At 43.1% G+C, this 22,324-nt stretch overlaps 1 protein-coding gene across 7 annotated transcripts in view; it reads right to left on the bottom strand.

Moving 5' to 3' along the window:
* abcc9 (ATP-binding cassette, sub-family C (CFTR/MRP), member 9) overlaps positions 1–19,560 on the bottom strand; it is a 59,174-nt gene extending 39,614 nt beyond the window's left edge. Inside the window, exons 1-16 of one of the 7 annotated variants that reach the window (XM_040148134.1) lie at positions 19,463–19,560; positions 16,934–17,008; positions 15,249–15,435; positions 11,693–11,834; positions 11,113–11,237; positions 10,556–10,722; positions 10,242–10,343; positions 9,381–9,521; positions 9,025–9,216; positions 4,814–4,978; positions 4,128–4,283; positions 3,868–4,002; positions 3,511–3,673; positions 3,061–3,101; positions 2,729–2,871; positions 2,257–2,365 (exon numbers count right to left, since the gene is read on the bottom strand). In XM_040148134.1, the coding sequence (XP_040004068.1) occupies positions 2,257–2,365; positions 2,729–2,871; positions 3,061–3,101; positions 3,511–3,673; positions 3,868–4,002; positions 4,128–4,283; positions 4,814–4,978; positions 9,025–9,216; positions 9,381–9,521; positions 10,242–10,343; positions 10,556–10,722; positions 11,113–11,237; positions 11,693–11,834; positions 15,249–15,396 (1,929 nt within the window). In that variant the 5' untranslated portion in view covers positions 15,397–15,435; positions 16,934–17,008; positions 19,463–19,560. The other 6 variants (XM_040148143.1, XM_040148173.1, XM_040148183.1 and 3 more) reach the window with 6 other exon arrangements.
* Between the last annotated feature and the right edge of the window lie 2,764 nt (positions 19,561–22,324).

Raw genomic sequence — 22,324 nt, 5'->3', positions numbered from 1 at the left:
TTTATAACCCCCCCACCGCCGCACAAATCTCTAATAGCTCTTTGAAGAAGTCTTCTCATTTACGGGAAGCAGTGCTTTTACAGTTACATTTGATTTTAGGGATGAATGGATCAACGGGGTAGTTGGCACAAGTACCGATAGCTGAGCAGAGGATACATTAGGTTATAGAAACTACAACAGAAAGAAAAAAAAAAAGAATTCATGTTACTTGCTGCACTGTTTGACTGATTTGGCAAGCTAATGGAAAGTACAGTCAAATAACACAACAGCAGTGGCCACTTAGCTCCTTAACTTAGCTGAATTTTTTTTAAATTAAAGTCTTGCCATTGCGATTTTGAGTCTGGAATGGTTTGATTTAAAAAAAAAAAAAAAAAAAAAAAAGGGACATAATGCCGCTGCTACAAAACGGATGCACATGGGGCTTTCAGAGTAAGTAGAAGCAATAAAAGCATTAAAACCAGAAAGAACGAAAAACTGTTACTGTTCGCATTTAAGTATTTTTTTTGTATATTGCCCTGATGAGAGTACAGTTGAATTCAGTTACTGAATAATGAATTTAACATTATTCCATTATAAAAATGGATACGTTGCGTTTTGCCCTTATGCCTCACAATCCTATTTGAAAACCATTATGGCCTCTAAAGAGTTCTTTGAGTCACTCGGCTCTGTGGTCCCACTGTCCATTTTAGACACAAACAGTGATAATCCCACTGCAACATAATAGTCACCATGTGACTCAGTTGACTGAAACCTCAGACGGCCACAAGATTAGAGTCTGGGCTGCAGTTCAGTGGGAGGTGAGGTTCTCTAAGACCCCCTATAACCTTCAAAACTCTTAAACAATTAGTGCTGAGGAAATAACAGGATCTGAGTAAATAAACACTTATAAATGTCAAAAATCGATTTTCATCAGACTATAAACTCTACGCTCACAGCCTCAAAGGAAAAAAGGAACAAATAGTTGTCTGACCAACTTGTAAAACATTTGTTTTATGATTTTTTTTTTCTTGTCTCTTATGTCTTTCTGTCTTCAGTTGGCCATCAAAAGCGCCAGTCTATCAAAAGGCATTTTTAAGTCTCAAATCTTAGATACAAACCTCTGTAGACATTTTAAGTAAAACTGACAGGACTTCCTTTTTCTTATTTCGATGTGCCGTGGAGCGAATGTGTGCAGCGTCATCTGGCGCACCTCACTGACCCAAACCCTGTCCGTGAGGAAACACTGGCTGTTAAACACGATTTCTTGCCACCCTCGGTGTGCTTTGTCGATGCCGACCGTTTTAAATACAGGATAAATGTTTGGATTTTACACAGGTCGAAGGTCTTCGTTAGCCAGAAGTCATTTAACGTGGTGCCTGTGAACCGCATGTGCCTCAGACCTAAATTGAGAGCAGTGAAAGCTCTGCAGCAGGTTCAACTACTGACATTAGGTTCAAGAAATATCATATCATATGTTTGCTGCTTTTTGACGTCTTTTCTACGGAGAATGTTTGCCCCTAGTGAACGCACCAGACACCGGTTAAACCAATGGTCCCACTGCTCGTCGCCGAGTAAGAAGTTTCAGCGAGGACGATATTAGATTCCCTCTTGTAGCCCACAGGGAGCTGAAACTTAACAATACAGTCAAGGAAAATTTCCCCTTTCAGCAACATCGGTCTTATTGATGAATCACTGGTTACATTTCAATCACCAAGTTGGTTGCGGAGACACAGCAACCGATGCTAAACACAGCATTTCAATGGAGCCCTTTTAGAAAATCGGCATGATCGATCACACAGGCTTTGAAAAAGTCACAAGTTTAACCATTTTGTGTGAAACATTTACACGGAAATGAACTACATTTGGGTAAGTTAGTGCGCAAAGCATCCAGGTTATATACCCATACATCTTCAACTTTCTCTGCCCACACTTTCACATGTACACCATCGTAGTTTAACAAATCAAATCAAAGAAAGATCAAGGTAGGTTCCCCTTAATTTTGACCGACTACCTGGTCTATCATCTGTCTAAACAACCAAATATGTGGTTTAATAATTTGCCGACACGTGCTCATGATTGTTTTAGCACTGTGTCCAGCATTATTAGCAATGCCAGAATAACAAAACACAATCCAGGCTGAGGGTGGTGTTTGTGTAGATGTAATGGTCTTGTAAAGTCTCAGCTAAATTCGCTATAAAATGAAAACTGATGAGCCACTCGCCCAATAAATGGCCAATTATCAGTTCTGTCGATTGATCTGGTGTCATTGAGACTCACCGCCCCCAGGTGTTTTTTTCCAGCTTCCATGCAGACAGACATGTCCCCATTTCTCCAGCTGTCGTCTCCAATTTCGTCACTCTGGAGAAACTCACCAAGCTTCTGGACACTATAAGAACACGCACGCACGGACACAGGCACACACACACACACACACACACACACACACACACAATCCATGAATAAGTGTAGTTGTGACGGTACCAACAGCAGTAATCTCTCAGGAGTTTAGAGTTTCACTTGACGGCTGTCAGGTTTCTTCCATGTTCCTTTAATTAGATTTGCCACGGAACGACATCCAGTTTGTGACACAGCATCTCCAGTTTGTCTTCCTTGTTTAGTCAGATCCATACCCCCCCCCTTTCGCTCAGTCAAAACAACCTCACCAGTAAGAGTCAGAGTCAGTCTCTTTACGATGAGAACGAATACCACATAAAGCACGGCAGGAAATAACAATATGACACACGCTCACCTGACCAGAGCCTTCACGGCAAATCTGACAACAGTGGAGAGAAGGAAGAGAGGGGTGACCAGGATGTGGAACAACGCCAGAGCTGCGAAGGCCTCAGAAGGACTGGGACCAGTTTTGTTGATGAAGTGGTGCATCACAAACGTCTGCAAGACAGGATTTAAATTTTACCAGCCCGCTCTCATGTCCGATAACCCTCCTTGATACTGTCAAAATCCCATTATGGTTGAAGAAAGGGAGAGTGAAGAGAGCGTTTGAAGGAGTTACAGATTCACAAATGATTGTCTTCCCTCTTACAGAGGTGTCTCACTACAAGTGTGCAAAAAGTGTCTTACCGCAAGAACGGCAGCAATGGGAATAGCAGCATTCATGAAAACTGCACAGGGGGAGAAAACTGGTTTTATTGCAGTGCTTTAAGCACGGCAGCAATGTCATTTAGAGGATTCACAACATACCTGAAAGTTGGAAAGCAGTTCAACGGCTAATTTAACTCAATTTTAACTTGATTTAAGATGATTTTAAGCAAAAACCATACTGTAATGATCAAGTATTTCCCACACAAAAAAAAAAAAAATGAAGCTTTTGAGCTAATTTGTGTTGACCAATACTGAATATCTGCCTGGAGCTTCATACACGACAGAATCATTCTGTAGTAACCAATTTACAAGTCCCATCTTTTCAAGTTTGAACCAGCGAGATTGAGAGTGAGGAGCGCATGTTCTGCAATCATAAAGAAATTCAACATAATTTAAACTCATGTCATCGATTTTTTGTTTTCGTCTCACTGGACATGGATGTGTAGAAAGCGAAGGTCTTGAGGCTGGTGAGCTCTTTGCCTCTGGTCTCCTCCACGCTGTCGCAGAAGATGTTCTCCCAGGCGTACAGCTTCAGCAGCTTTATGCCCTTTAAGATCTCTGTGGTCTTTTTCAGACGATCCGTAGAATGTTCCTGAAAGAGACAACGGAGGATGGAAAGTGACGTGTTAAAAACCGATAACCGTATGCAGCTGACATTACAGGACAAGAACGTCGCCGGCTGCTGTAAAATAAATAAGATTTACGCCATGAAGTTCTGTGAAAAATGTTTCGAAAAATCTGCAGGAAATGTGTTGTATTTCAAAACAACGTTAGTACACTGCTTACTAGTGTGTTTTTCTGTGTGTCAGCCAGCTTTGTGGCTATGAGGTATTGGATCGGAGCCAGCAGGACTATGACAGACGCTCCAACTAGGGCGCTGAAGCCCAATAAATAGTACAGCAGGATCACTCCCATCACAATCTGCAAAGAGAACAGAAAATGAGAAACAAGCCTTGACGGAAACATCACTGTGTTAGACTTATAAAAAAAAAAAAAAAACGACATGCAGTACAGCCAGTAACGTACCAAGGTCTGGTTTCTCCTACCTGCACGGGCATGGCCCACAGGTTGGGGCAGAGGAATAGAAACCACATCAGCTGGTTGGTCTCTATGGCCACCAAGTTGTTGATCTGCCCCAGCGTCATCTCCCCCATCGACATGTTGGAGGTGGACAGACGCAGGATTTTGTTGTAAATCATCGCCTAAATAATGGAGCAGATACGAAAATACGATAAAAATGCCACTGAATGTTAGACTGGATTTTTAGGCCCGGGTGTCATTTGAGATTTATTGACAATAGTGCCACTATGATGGCAGAGTTTTTGGTACCAATAACAAAAGAAGGTGAACGTTAAATGCCGTCTGAAAACAAGCAGCTGCACACGAAATCCGAGGGAATTTAATATATTCTAAAATTGGAGAATAATCAAATAAGAGGACACATCCAAGCAAGATTTTGGCACTGAATGCAGAAATCAGCTGGGTGGTTTTCACGTTTCCTGCTGCGCCACGTGTCATGCGATAAGGCCTCTATGCAGCTGAAAACTTGCTGCTCCCTCTGCATTTAAAAGCGATCGGCCGTCAGGTCAGGCGGATGACGTTTGTATGAGAGTGACATTAAGTCGCTGCAGCTGTGACGCAACCCCGATCCCTCACGCGGAACTTTTCAAAGCAACACCTCGGGTATGAAAACAAAACATCTCGACTTCATTTCCCCTGACGTTTCCCTCACCAGCAGGGCTCCCCGCAGGTTGATGCCGGTTTCTATGGTGACGTAGTACGAGGCCTGCAAGAAGGTCCTCTGCAAGATTAGAGCCAGGAAGAGGAGAACAGCCAGGACTGAAGTGTTCTGCAGCAGCTTAGAGGAAGACATGAAGTAGACACCAAAATAGGTCTCCTACAAGCAAACACACAGAAAAATACATCAAAGTTAAAAACACATTAAGTTCTTCTTCGCAGGTTGCACACGGTAGGTCACAGTGACGTGTCATTTGACCACCGTAACATGAGCTTGCTTTAGAATTGTCACATCCCTCGACTCTTCCATGCGCAGATTCAACACAACCAGCGGTTGGTGCATCAACGAGTGCAAATCCCTGTTTTTAAAACACCGAATGGAGGCGCACATTACATCCAAAACCTGCTGGGTGACGTGTAAATATATCCACCCCTGTCATCTTTTCACTTCAGCCCTACTGAGGAACACACTTCTTCCAATATTTCCTTTTTTTACACTCAGGTACAAGGAGTTAGTTTTAGTGTCAAGATTTGACGGCAAAAATACCTCATCATACGACGGTATTTGTCACCGAGTCGATGAATCTGAGAAATCAGGGCGATACATTTTCACTGACTGAACTTTCTGTCTTGGACATTTTGACAGACGCTGGAAAATCTTTCTTGCTTTGGTCAAATACAGTCGATTATATTCAAAAACATAAATGAAATGTAATAAAAAATCTTTGAATAATGGCAACAGATAAATTGAGCTTGTACCACGCGCTGTGTATAAACAGATTAGCATATAATGTCTACGTTATATAACACAGAGGAAACACATCCGTGGGCTGTCGGCATTCATGTCGGCTGATGAGTGACAAACCGTTCATACTGTGGTAGCCATCTTTCACAACGAGGAACTGACCCTTTACCGCGCGGTGTTACTCAGTTAGAATTTGGCAGGAGAGGCTACGCTCTTCTGGGGAGCGTTCAAAGAATCCGAGCCGTTGCGGCACGAATATGACTGGATGTTTTCTAGCCGGTGGCCGAGCAAATGCTGAATGAGCCACTGACGGCGAAGTGTGAATGAAGCGGCCGGTGTTAATCGGCTATTTTAGGGCCGACTTCGATGTTCCGCCTGAACTACCGCAACGCTCCGTTTGATATTGGGCCACTGTAGGACCGTTCTATAGAAGCATTGGATTTTTTTGGTATGATTTTTTTGCATCAATGTGAACTTGAACTTGATTTTTTAGGCATTTAAGTTTGCAGGATTGACTGGATTAGCTGAATAAAGACACTCAGGTTTGGTTATTTTATCCGTTAACAGTTTCTGAATTGACTTTCCAAAAAAAAAAAAAAAATGATGTATCAACATGAAATAAAAAACACATGCACTGTGATGGGAGGATTTTAATCTATACAGCCCGATCCTACCACACTGTGTATCAAAGTGTGTTAAGCTTTATACATGAACATATTACATATATGAATAAAACAAGACGACATCACAAACACACACTGCAGAATCTAAAAGCTCAGCCTGATGCTCGGCAGTCCTCCCCTCTGTATTAAACAGAGACAAAGTGTGAGGTGAGTGGGGAATTTTCCATGTCACTCAGAAATGCAGCGGCGCTCTGCTCTCCGTCTCCGCTGCCCACTGCGCCCGCTTTCACGGGCAGGCACGGACCTGACGACGGCTCACATTCAACATCAACTGTAACAACATCCAGCCAAATGGACCGAGGGAAGATATATACCGTCAACACCAGAGCATCTGTTCTGCCTCTCCTACCAGCTCTGCCCGCGGCGTGACCTTTGGAGGAGGCTGGCACGGATTTAAGAGGAGTCGATGTTTGTGATCGGCTCTGCCAGCGTCTCTCCTCTTGCCAAATGGACCGTCTGTGAAAGTGTCTGCTTTCTCTCCGTCCGTCACGCTCTCTTTCTCGTGCTGTCACGGGCAGTTTGTAGTACGGCAGCGTGATAGCCGCAGTGTTGGTCCAGATGGTACTGATTTATGAATACTGGTGCAAATCCTGAAATATCCGGAATGATGAAGTGCAAAGTCCATACTTTGTGTAGGTATTCAATGTAGCGCCAAAACAATTACTCGATTAAATAAGTATCTGTCTATATTAAATCGGGGGGAAAAAAAAAATTTTAAACCAACATTGATCATCCATTGATCATAAAGTGCTGTTTGCTTTTCCCATGTTCAATGAAGTGAGGATGTGCTGCTTTTCTCTGGTGGTGTATCGCTGTGAATTGAATAAGTTTGGGTTTGGACAACAAACATTTTTAGTCATTAGTCACATTTTCTGACATTTTATAAGCTAAACGTTTAATGAGCAATCGTCAAAAAAAAAAAAAAAAAAGAAGGTAATCTTTAGCTGCAGCCCTAATTCAACGTTTTACACTTTGAATACTACATGACAAGGACATTGTTTGCATAACATCGCCGTCCTGTGAAATCCATGTATCACCGAAACCGTTAACCTTTCATGAGCGAAGAGAAAGCAGACCTGCTTTCAGCTTCCAGTGGGGTTTTTTTTAGATGCTTTATTTAGATTAAGGAGAGGGAGAATTCCCTCAACACGTAAAATCACTTTTAATCCTTCAGTTTATCTGAAAAATTCAAAATGATCAATTCTGGAGATACATGATTTTCATTCAACAGCGACGTTACCCTTGGAGCAAACTGAGCAAACGATGCTGTTTGCAAATACAGCAAATACTCTTAGTTTTGCCAAAGAAAAGTCGGCATTACGCGAGCGTTAATTGAAGTCATGGTAACTAACAATAACTGACATGAGCATTTGTGCCATGGACCATTACGTTTCTATTCAATTTACTTTAAACTATTCAAAACATTAGGAAACCTCCTACTGTCCCACATTTTCTAATGTTACGTCTACAAAATCCTGCTTTGGCTTTCCTGGGCTGCTCTGTTTAGGAGGAGTAATTTGAGTTTTAAACCTGAGAGCACGTTCTGGAAAACCTTTGAACATTTTGGGAATTAAACTAATTCCTCAAACGTGAGGACATTTTTTTGGAAAGCGGGGACATTTCGGAAGGTGAGAATATTTTGGCCCGTTAGAGGGTTAAGGTTAAACCTAAGTTTAGTGGGGGTGAGGGTGAGGGTGGAGGTCGGCATTAGGGTCCTCGTGCAGGTAAAACCACAAACCCGCGTGTGTGTGTGTGTTTGTGACTGCGCGTATGCGTAACGTCATTTCGGCACCTGCGCTTTGTGACATTAGAGGCATATTCTCATGCCAGATACAGCGTCTTTCACACACTTTGACATGCAGTCACATACACAGACACACACGCACTGGTGGTGACATGATGACTGCGACCAACGCCTTTGGTAACATCACACTGTGTGGAGTGAGTCATTCATTGGTTGGCTGGACCACCCAACATCGCTAACAGGCAGAAACACATCTGTGTCTGTGTGTGTGTGTGTGTGTGTGTGTGTGTGTGTGTGTGTGTGTGTGTGTGTGTGTGTGTGTGTCTGAAGTGTGGACAACCCATGATGTTGCACTAATTTGCACCCATCCTTTGATTAAATTATCCTACGTAAACACTTAATCCAGACTTTGGTCCCGTTGACGGCTTTAGTGACATCAGGCGTGCCAAATTAATTTCTCTAAAGGGGAAAGAATGACGTTTACCTTTTCGCACTGTCGTCTGTGTTCATCATTCAGATTTTTCAAATGCGACACTCTTATGGCATTAAGTCCTCATCAACTTCTGCAGCAGCTTTTGTGACAAAGCCGTTATCTCACATCCGTCAGGGCCGCAGGGGAACTCCAGCAGTGAGCGGCCCCGCTATTATTTATCCCTGCATAAACTACTGCGTATACTGTAGCCACGCGTAGAAGCTCGGTGCAAATAATGCAGGAAACAGCCTACTTCCAGCCTTTCGTTCGTCTTCATTGTTGAGTAAAATGTCGGCCATTTGTTGTTTTCTGTCTTATAAACGCCGGACTGTGACGTCACTGACGAATTCCAGGTCACAAATAAAAGCCGGCCACGTCAACAAGTCCCCCTTTGCACTGGGAGCTGCTCTCTAACAGCTTTTGAGTCTTCGCTCTAGGTGTCACGTTTGAATATTAACTCAGAGTTTAGGAGACGGACCAGGGATAAAAACCCCAAACCCGTTAAACTTGACAGAAGCCAGTTTAAGATCCAGAAGGTCAGCCTGCAAATACATACACCCACCTTGATCTTGTCTGATGTGGCGTCGTCATCGTCAGCCTTCAGGTACTTTACAATGCCAGAGATGCAGAGAGGCCCGGCGAAGCCCAGCAGATCCGCCAGGTAGCGGAAGGTGCTGCTGAGCAGGATGGGACGTCCAAACGCTCGATACATGGAACGCCAGATTGACGGGGCTCGATCCGGATCCTCCGCTGTCTGTGTGGAGAGAGTGATGAGGAGATGGAGGGATGAAAAAAATCACATAAGTTTGTGTTTTTTCTTGTGTAGGTAAACAGTAGGAAAACCCACGCTAATAGTCATAACATACAGCTGGAACACTGCATCAGAGTTAAGGCAGGTCAAGGCCTCCGTCTGCTCACCCTCTGATCCTCGTAGGCATCTTTGAGCTGCAGGTAGTTGGTGAGGGCTCTCATGGCGATGGGCAGCTTGCCGATCCTCTTCAGCTCTATAGGTCTTTTATGGGCTCCCATGATGAGAGGATTCATCCACCAATACGTCGCCTAAAAACGTGCCAAGAATTAGCAGCATTTTCTGTGCTCTGTTGCGCAGTGGTGCTCCAGTAACATTTGTCAAAGCAAATATTAATTAAGAGACATAAACGTTAAAAAGATGCTATATCCAAGTTTTTGCTATCGTTACGTAGCCAACATTAGCGCTAAAGGCTGTTTACTTACCAAGAGCTTGTAAACGTTGCGTTCACAAGACGAGAGTTCAGAATACGCCCTATGGGCAACGCTACTTCTTCGTCCTCTCACACTGGACTGAGGGCAGACTGGACGCTACAGTGACTCGCTATTGCAAAGTAGTGATACGCGACGGGACGGGCCAGGGCTAGCTGGTTAGCATGCTAACTTCAGTAGAAGAAAAGGAGTGATAGAAATAGAAGCAAGACAGGAGTTATCATTGGCGTCGCTTTCCACCGCCGGAGACAGCCCTTGGCGAGTAAAGGAATGAAGTTTGATGTCGAACTCTACTGCTAACGTTGGCTATGTAGCGATAGCAAAAAAGCATACATATAGCACCTTTAAGTTTGGCTGTTACATGATATTAAGAAGTGAGCTGAAACTGAGGCACTTTGATGTCTAACTTGTTACTCGAGGTGTAAATATTTGAACTGGTTACAGTTTTTAGGGACTTGGATTTTTACCTTGTCGGTATCAAAAATTGTGCAAATCTACACTGTTGAAAATTCAACAATATGGCAGTGTGTTTGCGTCTACCTTGGAGAGCAGGTTGACAAATGGCTGCAGAAAGCGAACCCCCAAATCCTGTAAATCCTCTGGCGGCTTCACCTTCTGAGGATTGGCAAAGAACACATATTTCTACAGGGAGACACAAGAAGACATAAGGAGAATTAACACATGGATCGTCAGCAATGTATATCTCATGTCTAACCACCAAAACATCTCAAAAAACAAGTTTCCCCATCACCAATGGCAGATGTGTGGGTATCTTCTTGTGTAACTTACTTCCTGGATTTGACACACTGAAGGTTATTCAGTTACCGATAGTGAATGGAAACATGATTACTCACCCTGACCCTTATGACGTTGATCTCCACAGCCATTAGTAGTCCATACAGGACCACTAACAGGGCTGTTATACAGAACCTCAGGTGCTGTGGTCCAACATTGTACTCTGCATACTTCCAGAGCTTAATGGACTTTGTGATGAACGCCAACACCCAGTAAATGAAAAGGACTGAGGGAAAAAAATAAAAGTTATATAGTTTAATATTAATGATGCATTACTGCAATGTAACTTATGTTGTGGTAGCATTTCTTCCATTTCTCTGATGCAAAACTTCTATGATGCAAAACTTAATAGTAATATTGTAATTTGATTGTTTAACACCTAAAAAAATCCTGCAATTCCTTTGTAAATACTCCACTTGGTATCTCCCCTGGTAATGCCAGGGATTAAAAATGGAACTCCCCTGATTTTGCACATCAAAGTCTGTTAAGAGTTGTTGCCGAATACTAAAACATACAGTGGGTGAAAAAAGTCGAACGCATGTGGCCCCTGAGGGAGTTGTGCGAAATCTGACAAACCGCCTCGAGTGATTACAGTGCCCCCAGGGTTGAGACTTACCAAGCAGCAGTTTGGGAAAGTTGGATGTCTCTATGTTGTGGTAGTAAACCACTGATGTTGTTGCTGCTATGAAACCCATGAATGCTGGCATGTAGAGATGGAGGTGATTGGTTCCCATCATCCTACAGTGAGAGGCAAAACAAAATAAAATTAATGTGGAAAATTACTGACATTTCTTTGAAACAATACCAATTACTTTTTTCTTTTTTGCCATTCAAGTTTTTTTTTTTGTTTGTTTTTTAAATCAAGTTTTCCAATTTCCAAGAGATAACAATCATAAAGAAACACAAGACAACATATTAAAACAAGTCAGGCAACAAAACATACAACAAACTAATCTAAGAAAAATAAGCAAATCCAATAAAATAAGAAAGACACAAAAAACTGCCATAAAGTATAAATAGAATACAATACAATAAATACAACATAAATTGGGTAGCAAATCTTTGTTATAAAAAATTATTTAAAAAATAAAATTATATAAAAAAAATTTTATTTTTAATTTTGCCTAAGACAACAGAAACAAAAACAGTATTTTGTGTGATAAGGTATTTGAAAAAACACCCTTCTGAGGTCTCACTTGTTGGAGACGATGCCCTCCGCAAACTCGCAGACATGGACGAACAGCAGCGAGAAGGTGAGGATCCACCTCAGGTTGTGGCCGGGGAAATGGAGCCATGTGTTATGATGGATCTGGACCTTGGAGCTTTGACTGCCCCAACCTGAAAAACAAAAGACAGAGACAGAAACAGACAGACAGAGAGAGAAGAAGAATATTATAATGAGTCTGAACTTGACATAGTTGAGAAATGCAACCTGTATGGAACTGGGAGGGAAAGGAAGACCAACAAGAAGAGATGGCGGTACAATCATTGGGTTATAAACTGGGTCATGTGCTACATGGGATTATGAAGGACTACCTTTTCACCACCATCCACATTTACTTTCCAAATGATGCTATAGCATTTTACACTGATTTACATTCACGTCAGCACAGTGTGAAAATCAGACTGCAGAAAGAAAATGGCTTGAATTGTATAAATCATCACATTAAGCATCATATCCACTTTAAACGGTCAAACCTTAATTACTTCTACCATTTCTTCTAAATTCAAAGACACAATACAATACTTTGACTTTACATTAAATCTGCATTTTGTGTCTCTCTGAAATGACCATAACTGAAAATATGAACCCGTTTAACTCCACACATAACTTATTACAGATATTTAAATACATCAGCAAACTTAATTGCTTTATTGTCTCATTTAAATCCATCTATTAGAAGACCTGTCAGTGTGAGAGTGATCAAAAATTCATCTCCGGTATTTTTTATTTTTGGTACATTGAGGTAAAATATCAAAACTTTGTTTTGAAATACATTTTAAAAAAAAAGGTAGAAATGTCAGAAAAAAAACATGTTTAAAATCTCAAGGAAACTATGGTAGATATTGAAAAATGAGTAGTAACATGATATAGTACACATGATTTGTAATGAAATGCAAAAAACACCAGTTTGTTTCTTTAAATTATGGTGACTTTCATTTCAAAACTTACACCAGTTCAGAGTTATGGGCTTTGACAGGGCGGAAAATCCTCAGAAATGAAAATATTCTGACCATTGGGAAACTAGAAACTCTCAATAGAAACCAAGGACATGCCCTAATTATAACAACAGTAAAATGTCTTCAGGCATGAAAGTAGTTAAATGTGTTGCATTAGAACCAATTCAGACATAGACAGCCAGTGTCAGAAGCACCGCTCAATGATACAATAACACAATTAGGGTTGCAACTGATGATTATTTTCATTATCAATTGAGCTGTCAGTTATCTTCTTGATTAATCGATTAATTGTTTGGTCTAAAAAAAAAAAAAAAACATCAGAAAACAGTGAAAAATGTCCCTCAACGTGGCCTGAATCATTTGACAAGTTAGAACCATCGAATATTTGGCATTTTTGCTTCAAAATCGACTTAAATTATTTATCTATTATCAAAACCAAATGGTTAATCGACTAATCACTGCAGCTCTAAATACACTATATAAAATCAAAATCTTGATGCTTCAGCAACTCTATAGTAAATGTCAGTCTAACATGAATACACTTGATGAAAGTATCTGTGTCAATTTAATCTAACTTTATTTTATTGGCAAAAAAAAAAAAAAAAAAAAAAAAGGTTGATACTGTGGAAATTCAGTCATACAGGGTTTTACTCTACTTGTGCCGATAGTGTTTCTTATTACGTTTGTTCCTGGTCTTAACTGAATGGTCCGTAGCCAATTGGAGGCTCAGGGGACTGAGACCATAAAAAAAACAGAACCAGGAAGCCTCAATTAGTGAGTCCTTGGGGAGCAGGCTGAGGGCTTCTGGTCAGACCCATTCCCATAAACTACTGAACACACACACACACACACACACACACACACACACATTATGACACACACCAAATAACCAACCATGCGTTCATTATAAATTAGTCTCAATATAATACAACAATAATAGAGCAGGAAGGAAGTATTTTTTGAGTACTCCAGAATCTGCTAACCCAACCATTTTATTTTTTCAATTTTCTTTTTTATATTCAGTTTGACTGTTTTTACTGCAGTTTAGTTTATTGTTTGTTTTACTATTTCCTGCAGCAACAGTCCAGTCCCCACTGGATCATTGAACAGTCACTAACATTTCCACTAACACATCTGCTGCCCCCCCAGATTTCGTGATTAACTTCTATGTGACAGAGCTGTTTTTCTACTGATCACTGGAATCCCAAATCAAATTCATTTACATTCAGATTTCAATATTTGCGAGAAACTGCGTTAGACCAACTAACACAGAGGGCCGAAGGGAAAGCGGAAATCCCGGGTTCTGTCCCAGAAGTAAGAGAAGCCCATTCAAAATCCCACTGACATTTTTAACGACACTGATAACTAAAAATCCAGCCTTGGAACAGAGTCTCTCTCAACAGCATGTCATGTGTTTACATTTTTTCAATAGGGATCCATTGTGGGCAAAGCTGAAAAATGAGTCAAGAGTTTTATGGTGACATTGGATTTTAAAATCGTTTATGAATCAATACGATGAAGTTTCTTAATCTGTCATGTGTGTGTGAAAAAGACATTCACATTCGGCTATTTTATCCATAAACAATCTCTTAATCGTTAAGATATGTATTTAAATTGTGATTTAAAATATTCTTCTTCAGCTCTATAGGTCTTTTATGGGCTCCCATGATGAGAGGATTCATCCACCAATACGTCGCCTAAAAACGTGCCAAGAATTAGCAGCATTTTCTGTGCTCTGTTGCGCAGTGGTGCTCCAGTAACATTTGTCAAAGCAAATATTAATTAAGAGACAAACATTAAAAAGGTGCTATATCCATACCGCAGTAGAGGACTTTAGCAACATGGCCTACTCCTGTCGTCTCTATAGCCATCTCTTTTCAAGCCCTCTTATCCTACACAGGGTCACACGGGGCTGGAGTCAATCCCAGCAGGCACAGGGCGGGAGCCGGGGCCGGGTCGCCCCGGTCCCATAATCACTTTTCATTAAATACAATACAGTACAAATGATACAATCGGAGCAAAGATCAGAGTGTCTGCTCCAGCAATCCTCACCGGATTGGTTCTGTCCTGACAGCTGCGCTGACTGCTGAGACTTTCCAGCAGAAAAGGTGAAGCCTTAAGAGGCTTAAACAGGAAACAGACATCTGTCAGAATACGCACGTCGCACACTGTGCACACTCGTGACTTTTCCCGCAGAGGCGCAGGAACTCTTGTGTACTTAATCTAGATTATTTTAATAAGAAAATGGGGGGAGTATTAATGCTGCGTTCATGGCACGCAAGACAACGTGATAATTCAACTTGGTTCAAAAGATTGACCAGTGTCCTCTTATCTGGACTCATCTGAGTGTTTCAACCACTGAGAATAAAAATTCATTTGTCAGTTGATTCATTGATAAGCTACTTAGTCAATAGAACGCCAGAAATAAACAAATGCCCATCACCTAACCACATCTTCAAGTGAGTGAGCAATTTCAAAAAGAATTCACTGCCATGAAGCAGAGAAAAGCCGCGAATCTTCACATGTGAGAAGCTCGACCCCGATAATGACAGATGTAATCGAACCGCCTACCGATGAAGAGGATGGGGAAGGTGATGAAGAGCAGGAAGACGTGGGGAACCAGGTTGAGAGCGTCCACGAAGCAGCCATTGTTCAGCACGCCCTCGTCCACGCTGTAGGCATTGATATCGTCGTCGTTGCCGCAAAACGACAAGGCCATGCCACCACCGGGGCTGCGCCACACAAGCCTCGAGTCAGTCTGTGGAAACATGATTGGTTCTTTATTGATGATAACAGGTGAATATAAACCGTACTGTGTTTTACATGATCTAATGTTTTCTTTTTTGTGATCCTTCAACGATTGTTGGCCGGTCTGGGTCACTGGCAGTGCTTTGGCTTGACCCTTGGAGAACGGCCGTGACATTTTCGTGGCATGTCACACGTTCAAGTGCACGCACTCACTCACACAGACATACAGATGCACGTCAGCGTCAAGCATGAGAGCTATTTCAGGGCCACTGCCCAGCTACATGCCCCCCCCCCCACAAACAATGATACCATGTTCTTAAAGGTTCTTAAAATACGGCTCCATATTAAAAAACACTGTTGTGTAGTTTTAATTAATTAAAAATAAATGTCATTTACTACATTCTACTGTATTAGCTTGTTCAGAGCTGCGTGTGTCAACATTGTATTGACTAAACGATTAACTGATTAATCGATAATGAAAATAATCGTTAGCTGCAGCCCTAAACCCGTCGGTGACTGTCAAAAACTCAGAAGTCACAGAGTTCACTGCCAACTGCGCCTTTCTGCGTCACATGAGATTTACTGTAACTCGCTTAAAAGAAGTTATTTTATAAAGGCAGGAAATGTGGGAATTTTTGGTTTAGATTTCCCATATTTGTTGCCTTATTCAAATATTTCCTGTGAGTAGGATTTTATCACTTACTACGGGCAAACATCATGGCTCCATTCCAGGCCAAAAACAAAGATGGCCACCAGAACGGCTGCCTCCGACGGCCATCTTTGTTTGGGTCAAGAGATGTCCGCCGAAAGTTGGTGCCGACACTGGGAATTAATAAATCACTCTATTAAGCCCTGCGGGCTAAGGGTGGGGGGCGGCGAACGGGTTTACGGTGTTAGGGGGGTGGGGGTTGGGTTGAGATGTTTCTACCGAAGGTCTGGCGCTTCTTCTCCGACGCGAAGACGTGGCACCGTCGGAATCCCCTAAAAGACGCCGGACCTGAAGCTGGCGACCCGTCGCTGTGCCCCACAACGAGAAAATGACCCAATATCTACCCGTCAATGACAAAACGGTGTCACTTCAAATTATGTCCGATATTTGTATGCATTGTTTTTCCCAAGTTAATGCCCATTCAACGGTGATTTACTGACGGCCTGGACCATAATGAAAAAGTAATTTCGTTGTGGAAACTATGAAAAAAAGAAATGGAAAAAAACAAACAACAAATGTCGAGTTTGTTGTTTGTTTGTTTTTTTAAGAAAAGAAGAAGAAGAAGAGGAAGAAGCTAATGTAGTTAAATTTAACCTTCAGCTTTTCCTAAAAACAACACCTGCATCAGACACACGCTGCCCCATTCACCAAGCCGGATCATTTCACAGGGCTCGACATGGCTCCTGCTGAGATAAGAAAGCTACTTTGCACAGCAGCGAAGTTAAAGCGAGTCACTGTAATTCGGGACGGTTCGCGACGAAACGCCACACGATGTTAAAAACCCGCCGGAGTCTCTTACCTCGGAGAAGAGTAACGATCCTCACTGGCACCGTGTCATGCCCGATGCCGGGGTTTTTGTTTGGGTTGTTTTCTTCTGACAAAAAAAAGAAAGAAAGATAGGAAAAAATTAAGAAAACAGACAGAGGGAAGGAAGAAGAGGAAAAGACACGATTTACGCTGAGAGGGGGAGAAAAAAAAAAGTTGATTATTTTTAGCCCCGTAAGCGCATCAGCTGCTCCGCATACTGCTTGCCTGGCTCTGCCACAGCTGTCAAGCTGCTCCCGATACGACGCAACGCTTCCGGAGGCATCCTTCAAATTAAAAGACGCAAGCGCCACCATTGAAAAGTGAACGCCACTCGAGTCTTTTTACTCACAGACTAGGAGTAATACGTAAGAAAGAATCTAGACTATCTGTTTTCTCTGCTAGTACTCCGAAATACCCATAGGTCTCCGGGAAATATACAAACAATTCAAACGGAGTATGCTTTTATTTGCCATGTGCACGGGCAGATTAACTGTGCTCCTCACATAAGTCTAGTTAGAAGCTGGTTAAACGCAACTTTATATAAGTTCACTGTATGAGTATCATCTGAAATATTAAAAAGGTATCAAGAGTAAATTTTTGACACTCGGTCCCTTCACAAGACTAGGTACAAATCTACCAATCCCATCAAAACCATTTCTTTTTTTAGTTGACATTAATTAACTCATCAAAAGACCATAAGGCTAATTGCCCCACAGGGATTCTGAGGGCTTCCGGGCCCCTGAGGGTCATGGTATTTGGCCGATTTGTCCATTGGGTTATCCAGCCCTGGCTGTTTCTGACCTGCTGTGATACAGGTCAGAAACAGCCAGTGATGCACATCCTGGGTTGTTGGATTTTCGCCTCTACTGTATCTTCATCAATTTCCCCAGAGAAAAGTAAAGTTTTTTGTTTTTTTTTATTTGTTTGTTTGTTAACCCCCCCGGTAATGAAAAGTTGTTTTTTTATTTTGAAGGTATCATCTTCGCAAATTCCGGCGTAGGTTTACGTAACTTCAGCGAACTTGATGCAACGGTCGCTCCTATCAGATTTCCAAACTTGAACCGGTTCAGAAGTGAGACGGGGGGGTTTTTATTATGGGCTCCTCCAACAGCACAACTCGCATGTCAGTTACGCACCGTCTTCAAAACCTGCAACCGAAGCGATATCGCCTCACCTGGTTACAGTTTCGGCACACAGTCCCCTGCGGGACCCAAAAACCTTTCACCGGCAGGTCTCGGGAACTTGGATTCCAGCCTCTGCAAGCACCGCAGAAACCAGGTTGTTGCCTTTGTTTGGACAAAACATCTGACAACTGGAGAATCAGTTTCCAATCAGTTCTGCTTGGGTGAAGAGAACAGAAATCTTTTTTCTCTCTCTCTCTCTCTCTCTCTCTCAGGATTAAAAAAATACACTGGCAAATAAATTAAATGACAGTAACGTGAGAGATTAAAAACAAAATCCAAACCTCTGGCTGTTAGATTGTCAATATTTTACAAAACATTACTGCGGGAAAGCTGTTAAATGTTGAAAATGCCCCAATTTCCAAGTGAATATATTTAGTAATGAATGTTTTTTTTATATACTATATAAAATAGATGATTAGATTTCCCAACAGCGCTTTTACGGAGGCATATGTAATATCATTTACAATGATCTGTTTCTCGACGCAGGGAGCAGCTCGCTGTGAAATCCTCCACAACACGGAACCCCTCCGGATCCGAGCGACGGACGCGGGATTCACGTGCGAAACCCGCGCTGGGAAAGGCATCGAAAGGCGCCGCGGAGAGGGGACCTTGGGTCCGGTCTGCAGCGCTCACTGGGGGGCGAACGCTGTCCCGTTGCCGTCGGTCGTTCGTGCAGGATGCGGAATGCGGCGCAGCAAAATGTAATTCTCGCACACCGAAACGATGACGCAATAGCAGTCGACCCGGTGCCTTTCGCGCATCCTAGCAATGTGATTCAGTCACACACACACACACGCACCCTCAGACGAACAAAACTCCATTCAAATATCTATCAATTTAAAGTTTTCACGCGATTAGACAGACATGAATATGGACAAAAACGTGAATTAATGATTGTTTCTAAATCACTCGGGTCCACTCTTATATTCGGCAAGAATGAAAAGAAATTAAGAAGATATCTCCCATTAAACGTCAAACTTTTTGAACCGTCCCGCCTGTAATTCCCTCAACCCCCCCTGCCGCTAAAAGCACCCAAATCCACCGTGAGCAGCGAGGGAGACTGGCGTGAATCAAGCTCATATTTTGCTGAAATATACGTGCTTGGTGGATTATGTGGATGCCGAAATTAATATATGTCTTCTCTTGATTCATATTTTACATTGAGTCGTAGTTTTATCCCATACTCTTTTACAGGGAGTTAAGCAGGCTTTAAATTTTAGGATTGCACAACTGAGTCTGGTGAAGGCTAAATGTCTTTCCACGTTAAGAGAGGATGCTGTCGCCCGGCTGCCAATGTCGGAGGGGATGAAATAGGGAAAGCCTTCCCACGCACTTACCCGGCTTCTGACGCAGGTCTGCGGGCTCGGGTAGAGGCGCCCTTTCCCGAACCTCGACCCCCGCGTGTGTCTCACGGTATTTACGGTTTATACTGAAGGCGCGGGGACAGGAAATGCCTGCGCATCACATTTACGGTCGCGTCCGCTCAGACACGGCACTGTGGCACGGCAGAGACACACACACACACACACACACACACACACACACATTCCCAGATATGGTGGCCGGCTTTTTCCGCCGAAACATGTCATAATGCACGATGACAACACGGGCAAATGTAGGTCAAATTAAAGCCGAATAAGCGCCAAAGAGCTGACTTTTTTTTCCCCCGTAACTGATCTAGTTGTGAAATATAATTTAAATTAGCTTTGTTTAAAAAAAAACAAAAAATGACATTAACACCTGTCAGTCTCGGTTCACCTCAGCCGCATTTTATTTTGAAATGTGTCACGTTCAGCTGCAGCACAAGACAGGAAGAGGGCGCTGTTCTCCCCCAGACCCCTCGAAACTTTCAAAAGGAGCAATGGAGGCTTTTCTGCGGAGTTTGCATCCGGCCGGAGGCGGCGGGACGGAAGGAGCGAAGGGCCAATGGAAAAGCCCCGTTCAGCGCAGGACGCATTTAAAAAGGCGAAGAATACACATGTAGTAATTCTGGCACAAGAGCATGTGCGAGATTAGACATCTTCCGAGCCCGGATGTGCCCTTTAAGATCTGTCAACTAGGCCTGAAGCTTCTTCCAGGTGTAATAATGACAAATATGCATTATTCTGCTAAAGCCAGACCAGAAATCATAAGTTGGGGGGGGGGGGTTGTTTTGTTGTTTCACATTATTGATAATGATGAATTATAAAAGGGACCGATCAGAAAGCATCCACATTTTTTTTTTTTTTTTTTTCCCAGTTCTCAGGCTCAGGAACTCTGTGCATGAACACCACAAACCTATTCCCTCATTTCGCGTTTGGGTGATGGTGGTCGGGGAGCACCGTCTAAACCGGACAACAGCGTCAATATTAGGCCGTTCTGCAAACATGGACTCCTGGATCACATGTTTCCTTTCAATATGCAACACTTTGCTTTTTTTTCTACGGTTCCTGGCAAATAACCTGCACATTCGTTAAGAGTTGGAAAAGACTTTCGTAATGAACCTTAAACTGCGAGCAAATTAAAGGAAAAACCTGAGTAAATGAGTCGAGAAATAAAACAGACGCTTTGTAGGTGCCTCCGCAAGGGGGCGTGGGGGGGGTCGCCGAAGGGTTTGATGAGTAGGTTGCGTCGATAATGTGAATCGTATGGTCTCAGCAGTCACCAGATCTCAAGCTAACCGAGCGCCTGTGGGTGATTTGGAGCCAACGGTTCGGACCAGCTGAGTATCCCTTGAAAATTGGCGTCCATGTTGGACAACTCTGCGGTGCCAAGGGTCTGTTCCAGTGGGGAGCAGGCGCCCCCCCTCACGCAGAACGTGAAGAAACGTGTGGCAGTGGACGTGGGCGATACAGGCTTACTGGCATTACTGGGACGTGTTGCATAAAGGTTTTGGGTGTCAAATGGGGAGCCCGGGACTTCATTTGCTGCCATCTCCCAGCTGAGAGGTGACAGCCTGGGGGGGCAGCAGGCGAACTACAGAGGGACGCCGAGGTGGAGGGATTCATACGTGTGTGTGTGTGTGTGTGTGTGTGTGTGTGTGTGTGTGAAGAGTGGAAGAAAGGGTGAGTGGGAGGTCTTGTGATCAAGGAGATCAAGAGACATCGGTCTTCATGGCTGTATGAGTGTTTTTACATCGCTGCTAGGGACAGCGTGAGGAGATTCCCATCAGCCAGTGTTTCCCAAGAAACTGTCAAGGGAAGAACTTGACCTCTGACCCCTACACACACACACACACATGCGCACACACGCACGCAAAGCGCCATACCCCATAGCCCCTTAATCTCCCCCAGGGTCTGAAAAACACTCACGCACACACCCTCTCTTCCCCTGTTTTTACATGCACAGACACACACACACACTCACATACGGTAGGAGAAAAGTCCGACAGCTGTTCCACTTTTCCCTTTGACCCCTCATGTCACCCGAGGAGGAAGAAGCACTTGTGATGCGTCGTCACAGGAAGACCCACAGTGACACCCGGGGAGATGGATGACGGAGAGAGGCTTGAGATTAAATCGTTTCGGTGACTAAGTGAAGTAACAGTAAAGAGCTGTGGCTCGACGCTGACACGAACGAACGGGACTGACGACACAACAGTGACTATTTTCTGAGATGGGCCAGAGGTTCTAATTAGATTAACGCACGTTAAAACCTGACCTATGTATCAGCACTTCTGATATCATGAGTGCTTGTTTAACTGTGTTTTTTTTTTTTTTTTTTTTTGCTGTGTTTATGTGTCCTGCATCCATGTGATGTTTGTTTGTGTGTGTGTGTGGGTGTGTGTGTGTGTGTGTGTGCGCTTATACTCTACAGCGTGAGAAAGCTCTCTCCTGAGGGAAGTGTTTGACCCCCAGAACAGGAAGTGGGGACCACCCCCCCCCACACACACACACACACACTCCCCACCCCCCAGAACACACGCACGTCTGTACTTGGACCCTTGTGAGGACCTCTATTGTCATCGAGAGTCCTCTGGCCCGTAACATCCCAGTGCTGTGCGTAACGCGGACCCCTGGCTGAGCTCTAACCTACACCTAATTCAAAGCCTAACATCAAGTCTAAACCCCCAAACAGCCCTTCGGACACGTGAGAACCGGCCAATATCTTCTCATTCTCCGAGCAAGTCCTCACTTTTCAAAAATATCCGTGTTTACAAAGTGTTCTCACGTTACAAAAACATCCTCACTTTCCAAAGATCGACTTAGTTTTGGAAAAAA

Source organism: Xiphias gladius, chromosome 2, assembly GCF_016859285.1.
Source record: "Xiphias gladius isolate SHS-SW01 ecotype Sanya breed wild chromosome 2, ASM1685928v1, whole genome shotgun sequence".
Lineage (NCBI taxonomy): Eukaryota > Metazoa > Chordata > Actinopteri > Istiophoriformes > Xiphiidae > Xiphias > Xiphias gladius.
The sequence above is the reverse complement of the archived record's forward strand: the minus strand, read 5'-3'. Positions and strand labels throughout refer to the sequence as shown.